This window comes from Protopterus annectens, chromosome 11.part0, assembly GCF_019279795.1.
Source record: "Protopterus annectens isolate FY-2018-M chromosome 11.part0, PAN1.0, whole genome shotgun sequence".
Lineage (NCBI taxonomy): Eukaryota > Metazoa > Chordata > Ceratodontiformes > Protopteridae > Protopterus > Protopterus annectens.
Window position 1 is genome coordinate 188,941,335 of NC_056745.1, and position 21,548 is coordinate 188,962,882.

General features: G+C 40.1%; 1 protein-coding gene across 3 annotated transcripts in view; it reads left to right on the forward strand.

Annotated features, from left to right (window-relative positions):
* Positions 1-21,548, forward strand: part of TULP3 (TUB like protein 3) — a 1,091,431-nt gene that overhangs the window by 281,852 nt on the left and 788,031 nt on the right. For all 3 annotated transcript variants that reach the window (XM_044087608.1, XM_044087605.1, XM_044087606.1), the window contains one exon: positions 2,820-2,985. In XM_044087608.1, coding sequence (XP_043943543.1) covers positions 2,820-2,985 — 166 coding nt within the window. The remainder of the gene's footprint in view (positions 1-2,819; positions 2,986-21,548) is intronic.

The window sequence follows — 21,548 nt, forward strand, 5'->3', positions numbered from 1 at the left end:
ATTATTAGACCGCTGATTATTCAACCTCACATTAGCACCAATGTTATTAGAAGAATTTTGGTTCTGTAAACGCTCACTTCTACGTAATCCATTTTCATTAACCTACATTTGTAAGGGAATTCGGTTGTGAGTCTGTATCGTTCTGTTGTCATATAGACTCCTTGTTGTCCCTTTCCATATTATGTTCCTGCCTGTTAGAACCATGCCGTTTTTATTGTGGCGTGGTACTCTGGTTAGTATATGGATTCACAGTATCTTCTGTTTGGCCCCCTCTTGTTTTCCACTGCTGTGCTGGTGGTGGATGTGGGTATGCTGTACCGTTTTGATATTGTAAACGGTCCCGCTCAAGTTTTTTACATTTGATAGCCTTAGCTTTATTCATATATGCTTCTGTTGTTGGAAAGATACGGGTGTATTCATATTTATATCTATCAAAATCAGGGTGGGATTTAATTTGTACATCCAATGTTATAATTGTGTCATTTAGTTCATCTGCTGTAATATTGTAATTTTTACTCATAATGTCCAGCAGTTCCATACCCTGTTTATTGAATAGTTTCACTAGTTCTAAATGGAATTTTCTAAATGGAATTGTGATTCAGGTACAAGTCCCGTTGGATACTGACATATTCTTAAACCTATCGGTACCAACTCCAATTTAGTACATTCAGTGAAATATTCTATTTCTAGTCGTAACTTTTTATATTTCAAGAGTATATGATCAAAGTTATTCAATAAATCTATTCTATTCAGCTCGTCCCTAGCCGGATTCCCTGTTAAAGGTAAACTGTTATTAGCGTACATACCCATAGGTGTGGTAAGCCAATCCTTCAGATTCGGGATTCCAATTAGCCCTGGGAAAGGAGCATTATGCGTTATTTCTGCTCTAGTAGTATTGCTTATTCCATTACCATTTATACCATCGTGGACCTTCATAATAGTACCAGGCTGACCATTAGATGTAGAAATGACTGTCTGGCCGTTAGGAATATATGTTGAGGTTGACGGCAAATCAAGCTGCTGGTTGGGTGTACTTTGTGAGTCGAATTGCTGGTTAATTACACTTTGTGCTGTTGTCGGCAGCCCAGCAATAGTATTCAAATTAAATGTAGTCCTCTAGTTAAGTGCTGCTGCTGTTGTTGAATGTGTTTGCTATGCAAACTGCTAAGTAATTCCACTTTATCTGTCAGTCTTTGAACCTGTTGTGATAAGGCGTGAACTATGCCTATTAAACTATTATTTTCCTCTGTTTTGTTCTCCGATGGAGAGAAAAGTTCCGGTGTACCATTCAGCTGTTTGGTTGCCATGAAAGTAACTGTCCAACTTACAAAAAAAACACAAATTAGCAACTACAAACCAAAAACTCGTGGCAGCCATGCTGAATAGGTAAAACCTTTTATTTTATGAAGCGCTTTTCGTCCAATTACAATCCTTGAACTTCTTCAGATACATTGCTATCAAACTAATGCCTCTTAAGTAGTGGATCAAAAGAATCAGCTGATATTTTACATACTTATTTAAGGGCATATACTTCCAATGACATTAAGTCTTTTATATAATTAAAAAATTAAAACATTTTATAAAAACGGCTTTCTGGTCATGACCTAAAATATTAAAATAATGTGAATGTAAGTATAATACTTTTAAGCTGAATATGTATATATAAAAATATAAATTTAAATTTACATATTTCAAGACTAGGTATATAAAATCAAGACTGACTGTATAAAAATGGCAGCAGCTTATTACCTTACAGAACTATACCTTGTATTAATTCAAGTAAAACATATTGAATAAGTACATAAGGTTTTCAGCATTCCTTAATCCTCCAAGCACATTACTTTCTGTCGCAACAAAACATAATGGCAAACAGATTGAACTGAACCAGAACAGACTGTCATGTATACAGTTTGAATGAGGAGGTTTTCAAGATATTGATCCAGTTCTGATGAGTGTCCTGTCTTCACATAGGGGCAAGAAAGTCCTGAAGATTTTACTCACTCTGCTTATATAGATCCCTGCAAAAGGGCTTAGCCCGTAAGCAGCCAGAGTGACTCTGTGAAATGCTACTGCAGCAGATCCTCTCAGCTGTACAGATTTTCACAGAATATCCAGATTTTTGCCTCATATTTTTGGTGTGTTCCTCCTATAATCTGTACTTTTCTGGCAAATAGCTGAGGATTGAAGTCATTACATAATGACAAACTTTTGGGTTTAAGACTCCACATACTTCAGAAAATTCATGCTAATGAAAAACCTATTATTTTATCAACTTTTTTTTTATGAGCAATATTTAAAATCTGTCCTTATTTGTCCCCCTATCATTTTAGGCTTTGTCCAGATTTTTTGTTCTAAGAGGTTGAGAGGTATGACTGGAATTCAAACACCTACTGTTATGGGTAAGTACAACTTGCACAACTCAGTACTTTACATTGCCAAGACATTGTTCATGTTTTTAGTTTGTTATATTACACACATTTTATAGTAACCTTCCTATACACATTCTGTATTATTTCATGATTTTCATTTTTTTTTTTTTTGTAGCTCTCATGATATTTTTTTCGGTCCTATGGTATTAAGTAATTTGAGCTTCAGCCTTGTGTTGAGAAACTGTACTGTACAGTGACTCCTTAAGTTAATGTTAGAAGCAGGATTTGAAAAGTATTCCTCATTGGTTGTAGCTCTTAGAATACAATGGGACGGGAGGACTGTGACCTTTCCAGTAGATGTTTTGTGTTTTTTTTTTTTTTTGAAGTAATCCCAATGGCTATATACAGAAGGCCAAGGAAAGTAGTGAATGAGTCTGGTTTTCTTTTCAGAGAGCTCTGCTGGAACAGAAGCAGAGAAGGAAGAGGCAAGAAGTTCTTATGGTGCAGCCAAACCTAGAAGCCAAAACTCGAAGATCGAAGCCTAGATTAAGTGACGAACACGCCCCTTTGGTGGAATCTCGCAGTAACAGTGCCTGTGGAGATGCAGTTATAGATGGTATGTAAGAACTTCATAAATACTACTACCATAGGCTTATTCTGTGTTTGGGAGACTTTAAACGTCATTAGATATGTCATGCAAGATCAAAGTGAAATTTATTTGGTAAATTTTAGTATCAAAGTTGAGATGTTCTTCGTGTTTCACTGTTGCAGTCATTACATTTGGGTTATCTGCTTGCAGTAGCCCTCAGTCGGCCTGATTAACAAAGTCTTGGGTCCTGCGTCAGATGCTGTCCCTTCTTCCATGATGTCAGGTCATCAGGGGTAGAAAACATGCAGCCGATGCCATTACATCAGTCTTTCTTGCTGTGTGGTGCCCGAAGCAGTTCTCAAGTGCCGGTCGGCCGACTCCTGAAATTTTTGTTTTTGAGTTTCAGAACCGAAGTCTTCAACTAAAGCTAAGTACCCTGTTGGGGAAACTTTTTCTTGCTCCTTACCGATGTCAGTAAATGTTAACTGGTTACTTGTGGAACGCAAATACCTCACAAAGATTTTCATTCATACTGTATTCCTTGCCTAGGCCCAGACCACGACGTACCTTGCTGTCGGTTTTGTGCTTTATTTAATCAGCACACTATCCATCGTTGGTATATTTTCGCCTCTAAATATTTCGGTTCTCTGTTTAATTATCCAGAAATGTCATCTGTTAGCCATCCGACTACCGGGATTCTGAAAAAACGGAAAGATAAATTCAGAGACAGGCCACCTAGGTCCAAAGCTGCCGACAACACTTCTCCTAAGTCAGTCACCAGTACTCGGTGAGGTGCTTTCTCAGCCCCTGATACCCACTACTTCTGATTCACAGGCCTCTACTAAGACCCATTCGGTGTCCGGTATGCCACAAGATGCTTCAACTGTGGAACCTGCGGATGTCTCTACCTTGGATGGGTCTGGAGCCGCTGTGCAGGCACCGGCTTCTGAGGGTGTATTCAGGCCTACGGACTTGCATATTAAACCGACGCCTCCTTCTTCATTTTAAGCCTAAATCTCGAACCATGCCTAAGAAGCCGACGCCCAGGCAGCATGCTCAGGCCTCTACTCCTAAAAAACAAATAAGAATGGCTGAAGATCTTATAACTTTAATCAGGGGAAGCCAACTTCCCCCTTCTAAGAGACCTAGGACTGAAGTTGTTTATGAATCTTCTGACCAGGATTCTGATTTTTCTGATGATCTGGATTTGCCCTTATCTACCTATGAGGATTCTGATGCAGATGACTGTATTCCCTCTGCTTCCCCTCCAGAGGATTTTTCTTTTGGTGAAACCTTACATACTCTTAAGGGAGCATTTCCACTGGGAAAGCCAGGATTTTTCTGATTCAAAAAGAGGCTTAGGGATTTCTTACTCCTGCCTCAGCATAGGCCTTTAACTATACGTCCTGTACTAGACATTGTCGATGCCTTTTTGAAATCTAGTTTGGCCCCTGATTCTTTGCCTCCTGCTCCCAGAAAACCTGGCAGATGTTACAAGGTTCCTGATTCACACAAGTTCCTTTTTAAAAACTCTATTGCGGATCCAGAGACTATTTCACAGGGACCCAAGGGCATTAAGGCTTCTACTGCTAAAAATCCTACCCCTTCTGATAGAGACTCCAGGGTGCTGGATAGATTGTGTAAGAAGGTTTACACTTCTGCAACCTTGGCCATTAGGACTTTAAACTGCCAGTTTTATATGTTAACGTATCAACAATATGTTATTGGGTTGCTTAAACAGAAAATGAGGTTGATTTCTGGCTGTACTGAAAATAAAGAATTACAGGATTTAATGCATTCTGCTGAACAGGTTGGTAAACATGCTTTGCAATGTGGATTTGATACATTAGAGGCCTCTTGCAGGGCTGCTGTTACTGGGTCTGTGCTCAGAAGGCATGCTTGGCTTAAGGAGCAATCTTTGCCTGATCATGTTAAAGCTAAACTCTTGGTTGCTCCCTTAAATCAGGACCGCCTGTTTGGCAACAAAGCTGAGGAAGTTCTTAAAAAGATGGAAATAAAGCTAAATCTATGCAAACTGTTAAAGATTTCATTCAAGTTCAGCCTCCAAGATTTAGTAGGCATTGGCCCTCTAAGAATTGGTCCTTTCCAGCCCCTTCCAGGTCTTCTCAAGCCAAACCCAGACACAGCAGAAACCCCAGGTTTCAGTCCCAGGGGACACGCAAGACTAAGCAGTGGGGGATTTCCGCACCCAAATCTGGGAGTAGTAAGAACCCCCCCCCCCCCATATGGAAAACTGTCTCAATGACTTGCTTTTAAAACTTCCAAGCACTTCCCAACTGAATGCTGCTTTAGGCAGAAAGATTGGTCTGTAGGCCGGAAAGTGGGAACTCATTACCCAGGACAAATGGGTTTTAAATAGTGTCCCAAGGATACAGATTTCACTTCCACATGTTACCAACAACCAAGCAGGTGGCCAGATCTACCCCCAAATCAGTGGGCAGAGGCCCAAAACAAGTACACTCTCTTTTAAGCATGGGGGCTATTCAGTTGGTACCAGAAGAGGAAAAGGGACAAGGTTTCTATTACAGACTTTTCCTGGTACGCAGAAAAGGCAATACATGGCATCCTATCCTGGACCTTCTTACTCTGAACACCTTTCTGGTGATTCAAAAATTCAAAATGCTGACACTTCACCAGCTGCTTCCTATGCTAGGCAAAGATGCATGGTTGGCAACACTAGACTTAAAAGAAGCATACCTGCACATCCCTATCGGGGAGTCTTGCAGAAGATATCTACGCTTCAAAGCAGGCTACATGCACTGTCAGTTCTCTGCACTGCCCTTTGGCTAATATACTGCGCCCAGGGTATTCACAAAGTGCCTAGCTCCAGTCATTGCATTTTGCAAGCAAAGAAATATTCAAATATACCCATACCTGGACGATTGTCTAATTCAGGCAGAAAGCCAGGACATACTTTTGACTCATCTGGCTTGTGTTCAAAGGGTACTGACTTGTCTGGGGTACACCGTAAACGAAAATAAATTGCAACTGGTACCCTGTCAACGAATTATATTCCTGGGAGCAAGCTTGAATACAACTTCCCAGATGGCTTTCCTCACACCATAGAAACGGATTCATTTGTCAACCTTCTTCAAACAAGTGGCCACAAAAACCTAGTTATCTGCAAGGCAAATACTGCGAGCCTTGGGGTTCATGGCCTCCTGCATTCTTCTAATTCCATATGCAAGGCTGCATATGAGGAAACTACAATGGTATCTCAAAAGCCTATGGTGTCAACATTCACAGGATTTAGAAGCAATGATTCCCATCATACCTTGCCTACGCCTAGAGTTCCTTTGGTGGGCAGAGGCCTGCCACCAAAACAGGGGACTACTATTCACACTACCCCCTGCCGCCCAAACCTTAACAGACGCATCAGACTATGCATGGGGGGGGGCTCACCTGGCAGGGAGGTGCATTCAGGGCAAATGGAACCCAAGTCAAATGCACCTACACATAAATCAAAATGAAATGTTAGCTGTACAAAATGCTCTGACAGCCTTCAAGGACCACATTCTTCCAGGACAAGTAATGGTAAAGACGGACAACACCACTGTCATGTGGTACATAAACAAGCAGGAGGGTACACATTCTTACCCCCTCTGCAGACTATCCATGGCATGGTGGAACACAGCCTTGAGCTACCAAGTGAATCTACAAGCTCAATTCCTGCCAGGAAAACCAAATACACTGGCAGACAGGCTAAGCAGAAACCTCATGGACCCACACGAGTGGAAATTGGAACCAAGGATTTTCAACATGTTGACATGCAAATGGGGGAGCCGAGATGTAGACCTGTTTGCCCCCCCCGCCGAACCATCAATTGGACAATTTTTGCACAAGGATTCCCCACAAGCTAGCTTGGAAAGTGGGTGCTCCGTCCTTCAGCTGGAAAAACCTAACAGTTTATGCCTATCCTCCTCTGCTCCCCAAGGTACTACTAAAGATCAAACGGGACAAGCCAAGGACGATTTTAATTGCACCAAACTGGCCACGCCAACACTGGTACCTCCTCTTGCGCAGTGTGTCATGCTTGGCCCCATGGCACCTGCCTCAGACTCCTTCCCTGTTGTCTCAGCAGGAGAACCAGATTCTGCCCCCTCAGCTGCAAACCCTGAACCTAGCAGCCTGGCTAATTACCTAATCTCTCCTTTACCATCCCTCAGTAAATCAGTGATGGATATCATTTTAGAGGCAAGGAGGCCTAGTACTAGAAAATGTTATGCTGCAAAATGGAAAAGATTTTTTGCCTGGAACCAATCTCAAGGGATGACGACAGCAGTGCCCAATTTATCTCCAATTCTACAATACTTGACTGAGATGCTTCATAAGGGCTTGTCTTTTTCCTCCATCAAAATTTATGCCTCAGCCATTTCAGCTCATTATAGCACAGAGCATCCCCTCTTCTCTCACCCACTGCTCAAGCAGTTCCTCAAAGGGGCCAAAAGTTTAAGACCACCCAGGAGAGCTCCATCTCCAGCCTGGGACCTTAACTTTGTCTTGGAGAAACTCACTCTTCCTCCTTTTGAGCCAGCTGCTACTGCAGATCTAAAATTCCTTTCCTGGAAAACAGCCTTCCTTTTAGCAATCACTTCTGCAAGAAAGGGTATCTGAATTACAGGCCCTTTTGGCAGTGGAGCCTTTCATCATCTTTCATGCGGACAGGGTGTCACTCAGAACCAATCCCTCCTTCATGCCCAAGATGTTATCCAGTGTGGCTCTTAATCAGTCCATTCATTTGCCTGCCTTCTTTCCTAACCCACAGAGCAAAGGGGAACGGATACTGCACTCCTTAGGTGTGCACAGACAACTTAGTTTCTACTTGGACAAGACTAAACCTCAAAGGAAATCTGAACATCTGCTGGTGGCATTTGCTGCAGGGACAGAAGGGAAAGCTTTTTCAAAGCAAACCATTTCAAAATGGATAGGCCACTGCATTCATTTATGCTATAAGCACCATGGAAAACCTATCCCACAGGGCATTCGACCCATTCATCCAGGGCTGCATCTACCTGTACAGCCTTTCTCAGGGGCGTCCCTACCAGGGACATCCTAGAAGCTGCTAACTGGAGTTCTGCACACTCTCACCAAGCATTATCATTTGCCAATTTTCTCTAAAATCCAGTGCTGGCTTTGCCACTGCAGTCTTGCAGGGTCTTTATAGCTGGTCCTAATTCTATTTAAATTACTCCACCCAACCTTTGCTTTGGGAATCTACCCAAATATAATGACTGCAACAGTGAAACACGAAGAACATAGTACAGTTGTGTACACTTACCATAAATGTAGATGTTCGAGTGTATTCACTGTTGCAGTCCTGGTTACCTTCCCGCCAGGCCCCTTCTTTTGGCTATACCTCTAATCTCCCTTAAAAAAGCTTTTTGGTGTATTTGCTTTTTTGTTGGAGGTATATCCTTGTATTTATAGATTTCATTGCTTCCCATTAGGGGCACCTGACATCTGGGGCAAGAAAATTAATGTAATGGCATTGGCTGTATGTTTTATACCCCTGACGACCTGATGTCATGGAAGAAGGGACAGCATCTGACGCAGGACCCAAGACTTTGTTAATCAGGCCGACTGAGGGCTACTGCAAGCAGATAACCCAAATGTAATGACTGCAACAGTGAATACACTCGAACATCTACATTTATGGTAAGTGTACACAACTGTACTGTCTTCTGTCAGCATGTTGGAAGAATTGAAAAAATAGTACTATAGCTTAAAACATTAATACAGTATTAAACATGTTTTGCACAATGCTTTGTAGATTGAAACAGTTTAAAATGAATAAATGCTTAGCTGGAGAGCAAGCAAAATAAGTGTTGAGCATCATAGAAATACTGAAGCAAAGACTTGAGTAAGGTAAGGATCTCTTTCTCAACTAGCCCACACTACATTACTGTTGAGTTTACTTAATGGCTAGTCTCCTTGCATTTACCAGTGAGCAGAAGCATAGCTGGCTCAACCAGTACCCTGTGCTGGTCCCATGAACTACAGCCACACCCCTTCAGCTGTTCAAGTGAAGAGTGAAAAACAAAACAAAACACATCAACCAAGATTGCCAGATGCATGACATGTCCTCCCTTCCCTCCTGCCCCAGCCATTCAGGTCCCATTTCTGTGTCCTGCCCCTACTAAAAATATATATCATTTCTTTTTTCAAACTGTATCAAACAGTTGCTAAAGTTTATACCCAGCCTGCGAGGAACACTATAGCGGTCAGGTTTAACTTAAAAAAACAAAACAAAAAAAAAAAAAAAAACATCTTTTCGGTTTTAAACTGTTGCAAACTGCTTGCTACAAATATAGTAAGTGGTTGCTACAGTTTAGACCACACAACAAATGCTTACAGCACGCAGGTTTGACTGCAAATGCAATACCAGCTTTTAAAAGCCAGTATAGTACTTAAGAACCTAGTGATTGGGATGATGGGTGGCTAATCACCCCCCCCCCAACACTTTGCATTTGGTGCAGTTGTCCGTTTTGCTATGGCCAATGACATTGTTGTAGTTTTAACTTTTAACTCCTTTGCTGGAGACATCTTCTTTGTACTTTGGCCCCGGTAACATTCCAGGATTTTTAATAAATAGCATGAAACATGACCTCTCTGGTTCACTTGAATCTCTTTCTGACTGAAGCCTTCAGTCAGCTTTAAACTTTAATGGGTTTAATTTGTGTCCGTTCTTTCCCCCCTCGTGGCCAAATGGTTTGTTTCCCTTAGAAAACCTATCAGTGGTCTGTGGATTTGCAAAAGTGAGGTTTTTCTAAATCTGTTCATGTTTTAGTGGTTTGGGTAAGTGTACTTTCAATTTAATGAAAGTAGACCTGTAAATAAATATATATATATATATATATATATATATATATATATATATATATATATATATATATATATATATATATATATATATATATATATATCTGAAAGTGTTGAACACCCTCCCCTGAAACTGTTTGCATACATTTGTGCATTTTTACTGTGATTGACACACAAAACTGATCGTGTCATGCATAAAGTAACCTTGATTGATAGATCACCTGTTTATAGTAATGGATTTGTGCACGTTGAGTGGAAGTAGTTACTTATGAGTATTCATTAACTCTATTAGCTTATGAATACTCATAAAGCCAGACTGCTGGTCAGTGGAAATGCTGACTTTGTCTAGCTCTACTTAATTTTTCCTTTTATGACGTTATGTTACTTTAGGTCCATTATCTGACAACTTTTAGATGCATCAGAATTCTACCTTTCAGCAGTGATTAAATGATTTTGCATTGAAAGGAATAAGGGGTTATATGTAATCCAAAATATACCTTTCATGTGTCTCTGATTTTGCAGAAAGTACAGTTGTGTAAGAAATTAAGATAGCAGTAGATGTCTGACTGATTACTGTTGCAGTATTGTTAACAATTGCAATATCCTGTCAAGGATAACTGTACGTTCGGCCAACATAGCAAAGCATGGGCACCTTCCTGTCATATATTCATAGATTATTACTTGGCTAATGACCCAGGGGGCCTTTCTAAGCCTAGCCAACTTTTCCTGAAAGAATAATGATGTCCTGTATTTGAATAGGATATTGAGCGCCAGTCATTTATAAGCCATCTCTGTCAATAAAGGACATGGGGGGCCAGGCCCATTGTAAATTTCCTGTTCCCCATCCACTGGTTTAGGTTGTGCTTAAACTGGGTAATAGACAAGCTCAGATTCACATGGATGGTAACCTTGTCCCATTGGATTGGCAGTCTCTGGGACACGTATCTGTTTCTTTAGCATGTTCTGTTTAAGTCACAAACAAAATTCAGGTTCCCAGACCTTGTATAACTGGTACTGTTTGACTTGCAAATATGTAAGATAATCATAATCAGAGAACTAGATCCCAAAAAGACGTGGGCCTAGTAAAGAAATCTGGGGTATTCCCACTAGTGACTGGCCTCTTGGTGAAGGTGGCCTCACGTATTCTGATGCACTTTCCAAGGCCAAAATCACACTGCATCGATGGGCCTCGATAAAATTCCAGGATTTTTAATAAATAGCATGAAACATGACCTCTCTGGTTTACTTGAATCTCTTTTTGACTGAAGCCTTCAGTCAGTTTTTGTGCCCAAGGAATGGAAAATATCTACAGTCATTCCCCTGCACAAAGGAGGTTTAACCACTGATCTGGGTAACTGCAGGCCCATTAGGTTTACCAGCCTCATATGTAAGGCCATAGATGGAATCATCACCTCGTGATATAGATCTGACATACGACTTCAGCTCAAAGGTGGTGATGGTGGGGGTTACATAAGGGATGTATGAGTGCAGATTACCTCAGGACTTTATTGTCCTAGACTACAACACTGCAGAAGTAGAGACGACTGTTTACAAATGTGCATAACGAGGGGAGGAAGAAGAAGCCCACCTCAGCCAAAAACAGAAAAAATAAAAACCGAGGAAAAGGAGGAAGAGATGTAATGTTGAAATAGTGATCAGTCGGACATCTATTGTGATAATTTGTTGCACAACTCTGAGTCCTTCCTTGGATCACTGTTGCAGTACTACTAACAGTTGGGAGATTTTTAAAGCTGTTTAAATAGAAGAGGAGTTTGGAAGAGGTGCAGAGCTAGGGTCCAAAATTATTTGAAAGATAGCACTGGCAAAGCCTGCACTTGCCCCGGAGAAAGCATTAATCTTACAGTGCTTTGTAAAATTGTGGACAGAAGACCAGGTAGCTGCTTCCTGGATAGATCTAGAATCTTAACCTTTGAAGGAGGCACCACAAGAGTTAATTGCTCTCTTGGATTGGTCTTCAACTGTAGCAAAGAGCAGTTTTCCATGAAAGGGATAATTAAAGTAAATCTTTAGAAATCCTGTTAGTAATTGTGTGCTTAGAAACTGGGGAGCCTAGCTTCTTACTTTGAAAAGAAACAAATAGTTCATATTTTCTAACATTTTTGACCATATCAAGGTAAACTCTCGAGTTTCCTGGGGTAAATGTCCAAAGAATGCAAGAAGGAGGGTTGAGCACCTTCGGCATAAAGTAGGAGTTAGTTCTAGGGGCTACCCTGTCCTTGTGGAATATGTGAAAAGATGGAGAGGCCATTAATGCCTACAGCTCTGAAACTCTTTGCTGAAGTCAGAGCTAAGAGCAAAACAATTTTCTGTGTACAAAACATAAATCACAAGGAAGCAGCAGTTTCAAAAGGAGCAAAGGTAAGTTCTAGTACTTTAGACCCCGAAGACCTTAAAACTTGTAGATAGTGGTGGATCTAAGAGCTGGCAGAAATGACTGACAAATGTGCTTTGGTAAAAGAAAATGACGGTCCAGAATTGAGCAGCTCACACAAATAAGATAGAATGTTAGGGATACCCATTTGGTAAGGGTCCCTTTTCTTCTTGTGGCACCAAATAGATTTTTTTTTTCATTTGGACACAACATTTTTTGTAGCAGGTTTTCTAGTTTCTTGGTTTAATTTTTCCAAGTATTTTGGGTTTCTAACACCATGACGGGAATGGATCCCATTCCTAAGTCAGGGTATGCTTAGAGTTCTAGAAATTAGTATTGTTTCAGTCACTGATGTTCATCAAGAGTGCTATTCTCAGCATTGGCAATGTGCCCAGAATTATCTTCTGTAAGTCATACATGGTTACATGTATTGATAGCATATCTAAGTGCAACTGTAAATCCTTTTTTATTAAACTTTTTGCTCTTACTACTATTGGAACCTTTTTTCCACATTGCTGCCTGCTTATCCTGGTATTTTCTGACTTTGTGTCTTTCTGTAAGACACTGCATTTACTAGGTGTAGAAATTTCAGTGATCAATGCTAGTTGTCTTTTTTTGTGGACTATTATATCTATTTCTTGCATCTATTTTTGAGCTGTTGGTGATGGGTGATCCCATGCAACATAAACTTCATTCACTGTAATGCTTTGCAGTTCATATTTCCAGTGCTTCTTAGCTTCTTCTATATTGTAGTGTTTGCAAAGTCCCCATCGCAGCAGGCTTGCCAAATTATTGTGCCTTTTTCTGTACAGACCCCCTGTCATGAATGTATCATACCCAACAACAAGACATGAAACTATATCCAGATCTATTTTACAGAGCCTGCATTTGTCTGTTTCTCCCACTTTTTCAATAGACTTTGCAAACCAGTGTGTATGTAGTCCACTATCCTCGACTACCATTATTGGCCTTTCATCTTTTGGTTTCAGTTGACCTCTTCTTAACCATTCCTGTGTCAATTCTTGGTCAATGTGAGGTTATTGCCACACACTGATGGATTTTTCAGTTTTCTTTCTTTCTCATCTGATCCTTTTCCTTATATTATTTTGTTTATTTGGCACATTCAGCTGCTGTTTGATTTTTGTTTGCTTCTGGTTTTATTTCTATTCCCACTTGATACCAAAATGCTGCTTCTAAACTAAGCAAAGATGTCATGTTAGATTTTTTTTTTCTTCTATTGTTTTAAAACTTTCATTATGTTTGCATGTGATGAGATTGACCAGTATGTATGCAATCGCATGATTGCAGATCTTTTCATGTAATCATTTTTGAAGAGGCCCATGTCTCCTTCACATCAGGGAATATATAATCTTGATGTACACTGATTTTTATATATAAACTGTGGTGGTGGTGCTGCGGTAGCGTTGTCGCCTTACAGTAAGACGTTATCTTGTTCGATTCTCAGCTAGAGCATCTTCTGTGTGGAGACGTGCGTGAATGGGCATACCTTTGTTGAAGGTTGTGCGTCAGGGCTGGCAACTCGGCACGTAAAAATCTACTGCCAATCATTAGCAGACCGGAGCTCCGCTGTGATGACCCCTAACCAGGAAAAGCCGAAAGACACAACAACAGCACTGATTTTTATATATCATTTGATAAGCAAGAAGCATTTTCATTGTCGTGCACAATTGATCTTGTACTTCTTAGGGCCAGTCAATCACTGCAAAACTAAGTTAGAACAGGAAGAGTAAATTGGTTTATAACTTGGACTAGTCAGGGCGGTTTTCAGTATTAGTTTTAGTCTTCTGAAGTATTTGTTACTGAACTGTATTCTCATTTGTTCATGTTTTATCACCTATCCTTCATCTTTCCCCAAATATTTATACACTCCCTCCTGCTTAAATTGCTTTATATCACGTTGCTGTCCTAGGTAGATATTTTCTGAGTGCTGAAGCTTTCCTGTTTTTAACTGTTGATTTTACACATTTATCAAGACCAAATATCACTGCTGTATCATCTGAGAACATTTTAACCATTTGTAGTTGTGCTTTCAACTCTTCGTCTAATGAACTACACAGTTTAGTCATCCACAAAAAAAGTAGATAAGAAATCTTTAAACAAGGATGGTTTCTGAGAGCCAAATTGTAAGCAAGCTTAATATGTTAAGTAAACAGCTAACAGTTTAAGGGCAAGACAAAACAGCAGCAGTGACAGAGTCACCCTGGAATACCCCCTTTGAATTGTTATCCCTGTGATGTCATGGCTCAACTGCAAAGTGATTTCTCACTGTTAAGGTAACTGATCAGTGTAGGGTGTACCTTGTACATCTGTAAACATTTCTTTATCCATGAATGTGGGATGCTGTCAAATGTCTTTTTTTTCTGTAATCTATCCATGCCATACTTAAATATTCCCTTTTTTACAACCCTCTGTTGGGCTTTATTAAGCAACAAATTATACCTTTTCCATATGACTTTTTCTTGTTACCCTTTTGTTCTGTTGCCATAACTGATTTTTTTTTTTAAATGACTATAGACTGTCTGCTTCATTTCCACTATATAGTTTGTGTATTGTCAGAATGCAAGTTAATGGTCTATAGATCTAAGAATGGAAGGAATATCATTTTTCCTCCTGTTAACTGGGTTGTTTGTTCAGGATGCACATACAAGTGATTCCTACTTATACTATCCCAGAAGTTGACTACTACATTTCAGCCCGAGTATTTCGAAATAGGAGCATTTTTTTTATTTTGTTTCAGTTTCTCTGGCTGTTACTTCATCCTGTTTTGTATCCTCTGCATTCGATCTCCTTCCTGTTTTTTTTAATTGTTCTATACTCCCAGCATCATTTTTTATGTTCAGCTTAATAAATTCTGTATCTAGATGTTCTAATTTTTTTTTGTTTCTATTTTTTTTTTTTTTTACTTAGGTTCCCAGTTTTCTATAAAATCATTTTGGTCATCACTGACTTGGTTATTTTATACTTTGCTTTATATTTATCTGCATGCCTTCTCTGTCTGTGCTGATATTTTTAGTTTGTTATTGTTAGTAATGTTCTGATAAATCTTGTTTTGTACTGAAACTGTATTGCTTTTGCTACCTCTAAGTATGTTTTATGATCTGTTCCCTTTCCTGTATTCTTCGTCTTAATTGCTTTATAGTTTTCCCTGTTCATTGCTTCCATGATGGCATTTTTTGTTCTCATCCTTTCTTTTCATTATTCTACATTTTTGTGGTAATACTTTATCTTTTATTAGTTTAGCTACACAATAATATATTGTATTTATTTCTGTTGTATCACATAATTTCCTTTAATAGTCCTGATAACGGAGTTAATTTGTTTTACCAGTCTTCAAGCATTTTGGGTCTTTACTTTGACTGCGGTGGTGGTGCTGCGTTAGAGTTGTCGCCTCACAGTAAGACATCCTGTTCGATTCTCAGCTAGAGCGTCTTCTTTGTGGAGACGGGCGTGAATGGGCGTACCTTCGTTGAAGGTTGTGCGTCAGGGCCGGCAACTCGGCACATAAAAATATACTGCCAATCATTAGCGGACCGGAATTCCGCTGTGGCGACCCCTAAAAGCCGAAAGACACAACAACTTTGTGTAGTCTCTTTCTTTCCTCTGTCATAATATATCTTTCCATCTCTAGTAAGCCATCCAGGTTTTCCCTTAAATCATATTCTTCTGGACTGAGAACATCTTCTTTGCGGTCTGTTTTCTGTGAGTATTGTATAGAAGCTTTTAGGATATCTTCTTGTAATATATACCCTTCAGATGCGCCCCGTTTCATCTGCTGCTCCTTCCTACTAGTCTCCTGTAATGTATGCCGCATGTTCTCTGAAAACAGCTGCCTGAATGGAATTAAAATCTTACAATTGAAATGGTTAAGTTTGAAGTTAGGTAATTTGGATGAGTTAGAGAGCCTCATGCTGTCTGGACCAAAAGGGAGTTACTAGAAATAGTTTGGGCTTGTCAGTCTTAATTCTGAGAAGGACTTTGGAAATCAAAGGAAGGGGCAGTAATACATAAAGGAATTTCCTCTTCCATGAGAAAGGCATGATGTCTGTGTTCCATATCTTTGGGCATGGTACCCTTGAGCAAAATACTCTGAGTTGCCTGTTATGCATGGAGGCAAAAAGATATATTTGGGGAGTACCCCATGATGGACAATGCCTATGAAGGCCTCTCTGTTTGATATCCGTTTGTGTGATGGTTTTACTCTAAATCTATTCAAAAGGTCTGCCACTGTGTTTATGTCTTTGGGGATGTACACTGCCAGAAGGAAGAAATTGTACTGCATGGTAATTTCCCAGCCAACCTTGGTTAGTCTGCAGAGGCAGTGAGATTTTTTACCTTCTTTGTCTACATACTGCATGACAGTGTTGTCTCTTTAGATTCATAGAGGACTTAGGAACAGACTGAGTTCAAGAACTAGAATGCAAGCCTTAATTTCTTCTATTTTTTAAAGCCTTTGCACTGCCTGGCTAATCAAACACCTGGACCTTTGTGTTCTTGGAACAATGCTCCCCAGCTGAGGTTGGATGCATATGTGATTTCTTCCTGCAAGGGTGAGGAACCCGAAAAGTTAATCCTTTATTGAGAGAATTCTGGTTGATCTACCCAAAATGTTGTTCTTGTTGAAGGGCAAGAGAGGAATTGGGAAATCTAGGAGGTGCAGTGCTGAGTCCACATGTACTTGACGTACCACTGAATCTTTCACATGTGAAATTTTGGAGAGAGTATCATAAGAATTTTTGATTCCATGTACTCCAGGGCCACAAACTGTCTTGGCAAGGTCCTATCTAAAGGTAGAAGGGACTGTAGTTACTCCTGACAGGAAGTAGATTTTGTCTGGAGAAAGGAAGTCTGTCTTTGAGTGAGTATTGAGTCTGAATCCAAGAAGAATACCAGGTCTTGGGGATAACTGAAAATTTTGAGGCTCAAGTAGAACCCCCAAAAGTGCTGGTCAGCCATTTGTGTACTGCAGGTCTTTCAGAAGAACCTCCACTGAAGAAGCCTGAAAGGAAAGATTGTCCAAGTAAAGGACAATTTTAATTCACTGATGTCTGCAAATGGCAATGACAGGAACAAGGCACTTTCTTTCATTGGAACAATGGATAGACCAAAGGATAAAACAGAAAACTGAAAGTTGCGTGTTAAGAGAAAAAAAAAATTAAACATCTTTATTGAATTGCCATGTAAGACATAGGCAAACATATGTTAATATAAAATAAAATAAACTATCTTAGCATGTTCCTAGTTACAAGCATTATGTATCCCATATGTACTGTTTAATAATCCAGCACTTCTTCTCTTAAACCTGACTTCTCCTGCAAAACATTATTCTGCATGTGCTCTTCCCACAATTTCTATTTTTTTTTCTATGTAATTTGCTCCTATCCTTTTCTAAAGATCCCACTTCCAGTTCTTTTGTCTGTTACAGTATCCAACACTTCAAATACTGTTGGTTTAGACTTTGATTTCCATTTTCTAGTAATTGTTTTTTGGTAGCCACCTGAATTAACCTGTATCCCAGCTCAAAATATAATTTCCTTAGTTACACTCATTTCCTCATCCAGCATTTCTGATAGAATACTTTGAACAAAATTTTTAAATCTGCCAGCTTGTTACACTCCCATAACATATGCTCCTATTTCTCTTTCTTCCTCATCACACCTCCAACATTTGCTGTCTACCCGAGGAAAAATTCTTTGGAGTCTGCTTCAGGTATAAAAATACCTGCAAAACACTTCCAGTCAAGAATCCTAAATGGTCTAGACTTTATTCCATATTTCATATGTCCTCTCATTGTTTCCTTGTGCATTACTTATCCAGTGTCTCTTCTCAAGCTTTTCTAACTTCCTCTAATTGATTCCAATAGTTATTTTACAGCATTTTATATGTCCTACTAATTATCCCTTTTTTAATAGGAGCTTCTGTTCTATAGTCTTTTAAAAACTGTACCACAACAGGTTTTTGTCTTAGGATTCCCCCATCCCTTTTTTCTTTGCCTATACTTTGATATCAATCCCAAAACGGGAAGGTAGTCTCTAGTCTGAGGTCCAAATGTCTTCTTGCCCTCTTCCCATACTTTACCTTTCCCTGTCCCTCTGTATTTATTTTCTCCCAATACCTTGATTCCTTTGCCAGTTTTCTCTAGTAAATTCCAGCCCCACCTTGCCTATTCTCTGTACCCCTAATTGCAGTCATCCCTGTTGGCAGACAGAATCTCCGTTCTCCATTCTGGTGTTGACTTAGTTTTTAGAATACTTTCTGCAAATTTATGAATATAATATTCTGTATGACTGTTATTCTCTGTAAGGATCAGCATCTAAAAGCCCACTCTTTCCTTATTTCTTGAATTTTCCCTCTCAGTCATCATCATCCCTTTCCACTTTGAATTATAGCTTTCTGCTTGTGTTATGTTTATGAACCTTAACTGTATCTCTAAAATGTAATTTCAAATCAGGTAATCCTAAACCACCTTTTTCTATTGAAGTATCAACTTATCTACCTTGTGTCTTGGCCTGTTCCTCTCCCAGATAAAATCATTCCAAGTCTTTATTAGTTGCTATCCACAACTTCTCCTCTGATTGATAAAAATATGCTTGACCTGTATATAAAACCAGAGAGACTAAACATCTTTACTGCTTGAATCTTACTATCTGTAGCCACAAACAAGAGCTTTCATTTTCTCAGTTTTTCTATTATTATTCATTTAGTCTGTTCCCACATATTCTTAGCTACCATAGCTGAATCCTTTTTAATCCATACTTCTAAATACTTCATTTTATTGTGCCCCCATACATATGGGTATGCTGAACGAATTCATGTGTGGGCACATAGTTTACAGCCATAGCTTTTGTTTTATCTTCACTTATTTTATATCCCAGAAAGACTTGAAACTTGTCCCAAAATGTTCCACAGCACTTATGTCATGTTTTGGCTTCATCAGGTGCTTAATTATATTATTTGTAAATAAAGCCAACTTTTCTTGATTACCATAACGCTTTTACCTTTGAATTTCTGAGTCCCTTATTTTATTTGGCAATGGCTGTATATATAATACAAATAACAAAAAAGAAAGATGACACCCCTGCCTGGTTACTCTGTTCAGACAACTTATCAGAGAAGAACCCTCCCACTTTAATTTTTGACTGCTATTCCTCGTATATCCTTCTAATTAACCTTACTGTTGTATCAGGGAATGCAAATGCTTCCATTGCCCTAATCATAAATTACTAGCTTACTGTGAATGCTTTCACTGGATAAATACCCACCAGCAGCAGTGTTTTTGTTTTACATTCTGCTCCCTTCTGGAGTATTATTGTTCTGTTATTATAGACAAATGTTTGCCTCCTCTACATAAAACCACATTGATCCATAACTTTCAGTTTGGCAACACGTTTGTCATTATTTTACCTTAAGGTCATGTAGCTGAATGCTAGGAGTATTAGCATGAAACTGTACTCACTGGAAGCAATCCTCACCCTGGAGGATGCAGACATTTGTGCAGTCACAGAGACTTGGTTCAAGGCTGTGGAGATCACCCCAACCGTACTGGGTTACACCTCCTTCCACATGTTCAGACCACAAACTGAAGGCAAGAAAACTAAAGGAGGTGGTGTATCAGTATTCATCAAGGATAAATATACCTCTAGACTGGTCAAACAGTATGATGCCCTAGAGATACTTCAGGTGTAATTAACTGTTGGTAGGACACCTATTCAAGTAATAGCCAGCTACAGAATCTCCTCCATGAATTAGGACACACACTCTGCTTATTTGGATCAACTTGAATTCTGCCAAGATACATTCGAACACCACAGTTTTGGGTGACTTTACCTACCCTAGCATTGACTGGGCGAATTACTTGTGCTCAAACTCACCTGCCCAAAGGTTCCTCGACTTAAACTCCAGTCCCGTGGACCAGCTGGTTGACACCCCCACCAAAGGTGCCAACATCCTGGACCTGGTGCTTACAAATATGGGAGACCACTGTAGCTTCCCCACTGTGAGTTCATCCCTGGTGAGATCTGACCACAAATCAGTTTCATTTGTGATAACCATCACGCCTGACCCTCCCCTAGCAGCAACTAGACTAAAAAAAATTCTCCAAAGCAGACTATAACCTCTTACAGGATGGTTTAAATAGCTTCATTGTTCCTCTCCCCTCAGATGGAACTAGTAGCCGAGCTCTACACCAATGCCCTATACAAGCACCTGTATAACTGCATTGACTTGGCAGTACCCATTAAGACCAAAACAAGCTCTTCAAGGAAGAGAAAAACTTGCCTAGTGGACCAATGAAAGGAAGATCGTGCTGTCCAAGACTAAGAAGGAGCCGACTCTAAACTGTAGACACTTCCTCCTCAGCTTAAATAAGCAAATAAGACTTCTCGTGAAGTCCTCTAAGGCAAAAGTACAGTTGTGTACACTTACCATAAATGTAGATGTTCGAGTGTATTCACTGTTGCAGTCATTACATCTGGGTAATCTGCTGGCAGGTTGCCCTCAGTCGGCCTGAATAACAAAGTCTTGGGTCCTGCGTCGGTTGCTGTCACCTCTTCCATGACGTCCGGTGGTCAGGGGTATAAAACATGCAGTGACGCCATTTTAATCAGTTTTTCTTGCCCCAGATATCAGGTGCCCCCCAAATGGGGAGCAAAAATATATAGGTTCATACTAGGCTATCTGCCCGAGGGCATTTACAAGCCTAGCCCATAGTTTTGTGGCTTACGCCACCCCTTTAGTATGGGGAACTATACCCATTATTTTGCTGTGCCTCTGTCGAGCAGTGACACTGAGGTAATCCATGGGGTATATCTGCCATCTCCCATCCATTGGTCAAGATTTCTCTTGAACAAGGCCAGCGAGGTGCTCTGCCTCACATATACCGGGATTTTGTTCCACAGCATAGGGAGTCTTTGGGTGATGAATCTATCCCTCCAGCACGTCCTGTTAATAGCCGTGTCGAGGTTTAAAGTCTCCCGCCCTTGTGGCTCTGACGGATCTAGATTTTTTGAGGTGAAGCATATTCATCAAATCTGGGTTTGACATGGCCTTGTATGTTAGGCAAAGGTCACCTCTGAGCAAGCGGTAAGCGACTGAATAGGGCTGGAGTTCTTTCAGTCGGGCAGCATAGGACAGATGTTTGAGACCCTTTATCCTTTTGGTGAGGAACTTTTGTGGCCTCTCCAGCTGCCGCAAGTGTCGGGTCAGATACATTCCGAATGGGGCATTGTACTCAATCATTGGTCTGATGAGTGATGAGTATAGGGAGACTATGACCTCCCTTGATCTAGATGAGAATCCCTTCATGATAAGGTGGGCAATGTAGAAGGTCTTCCTAACTGCT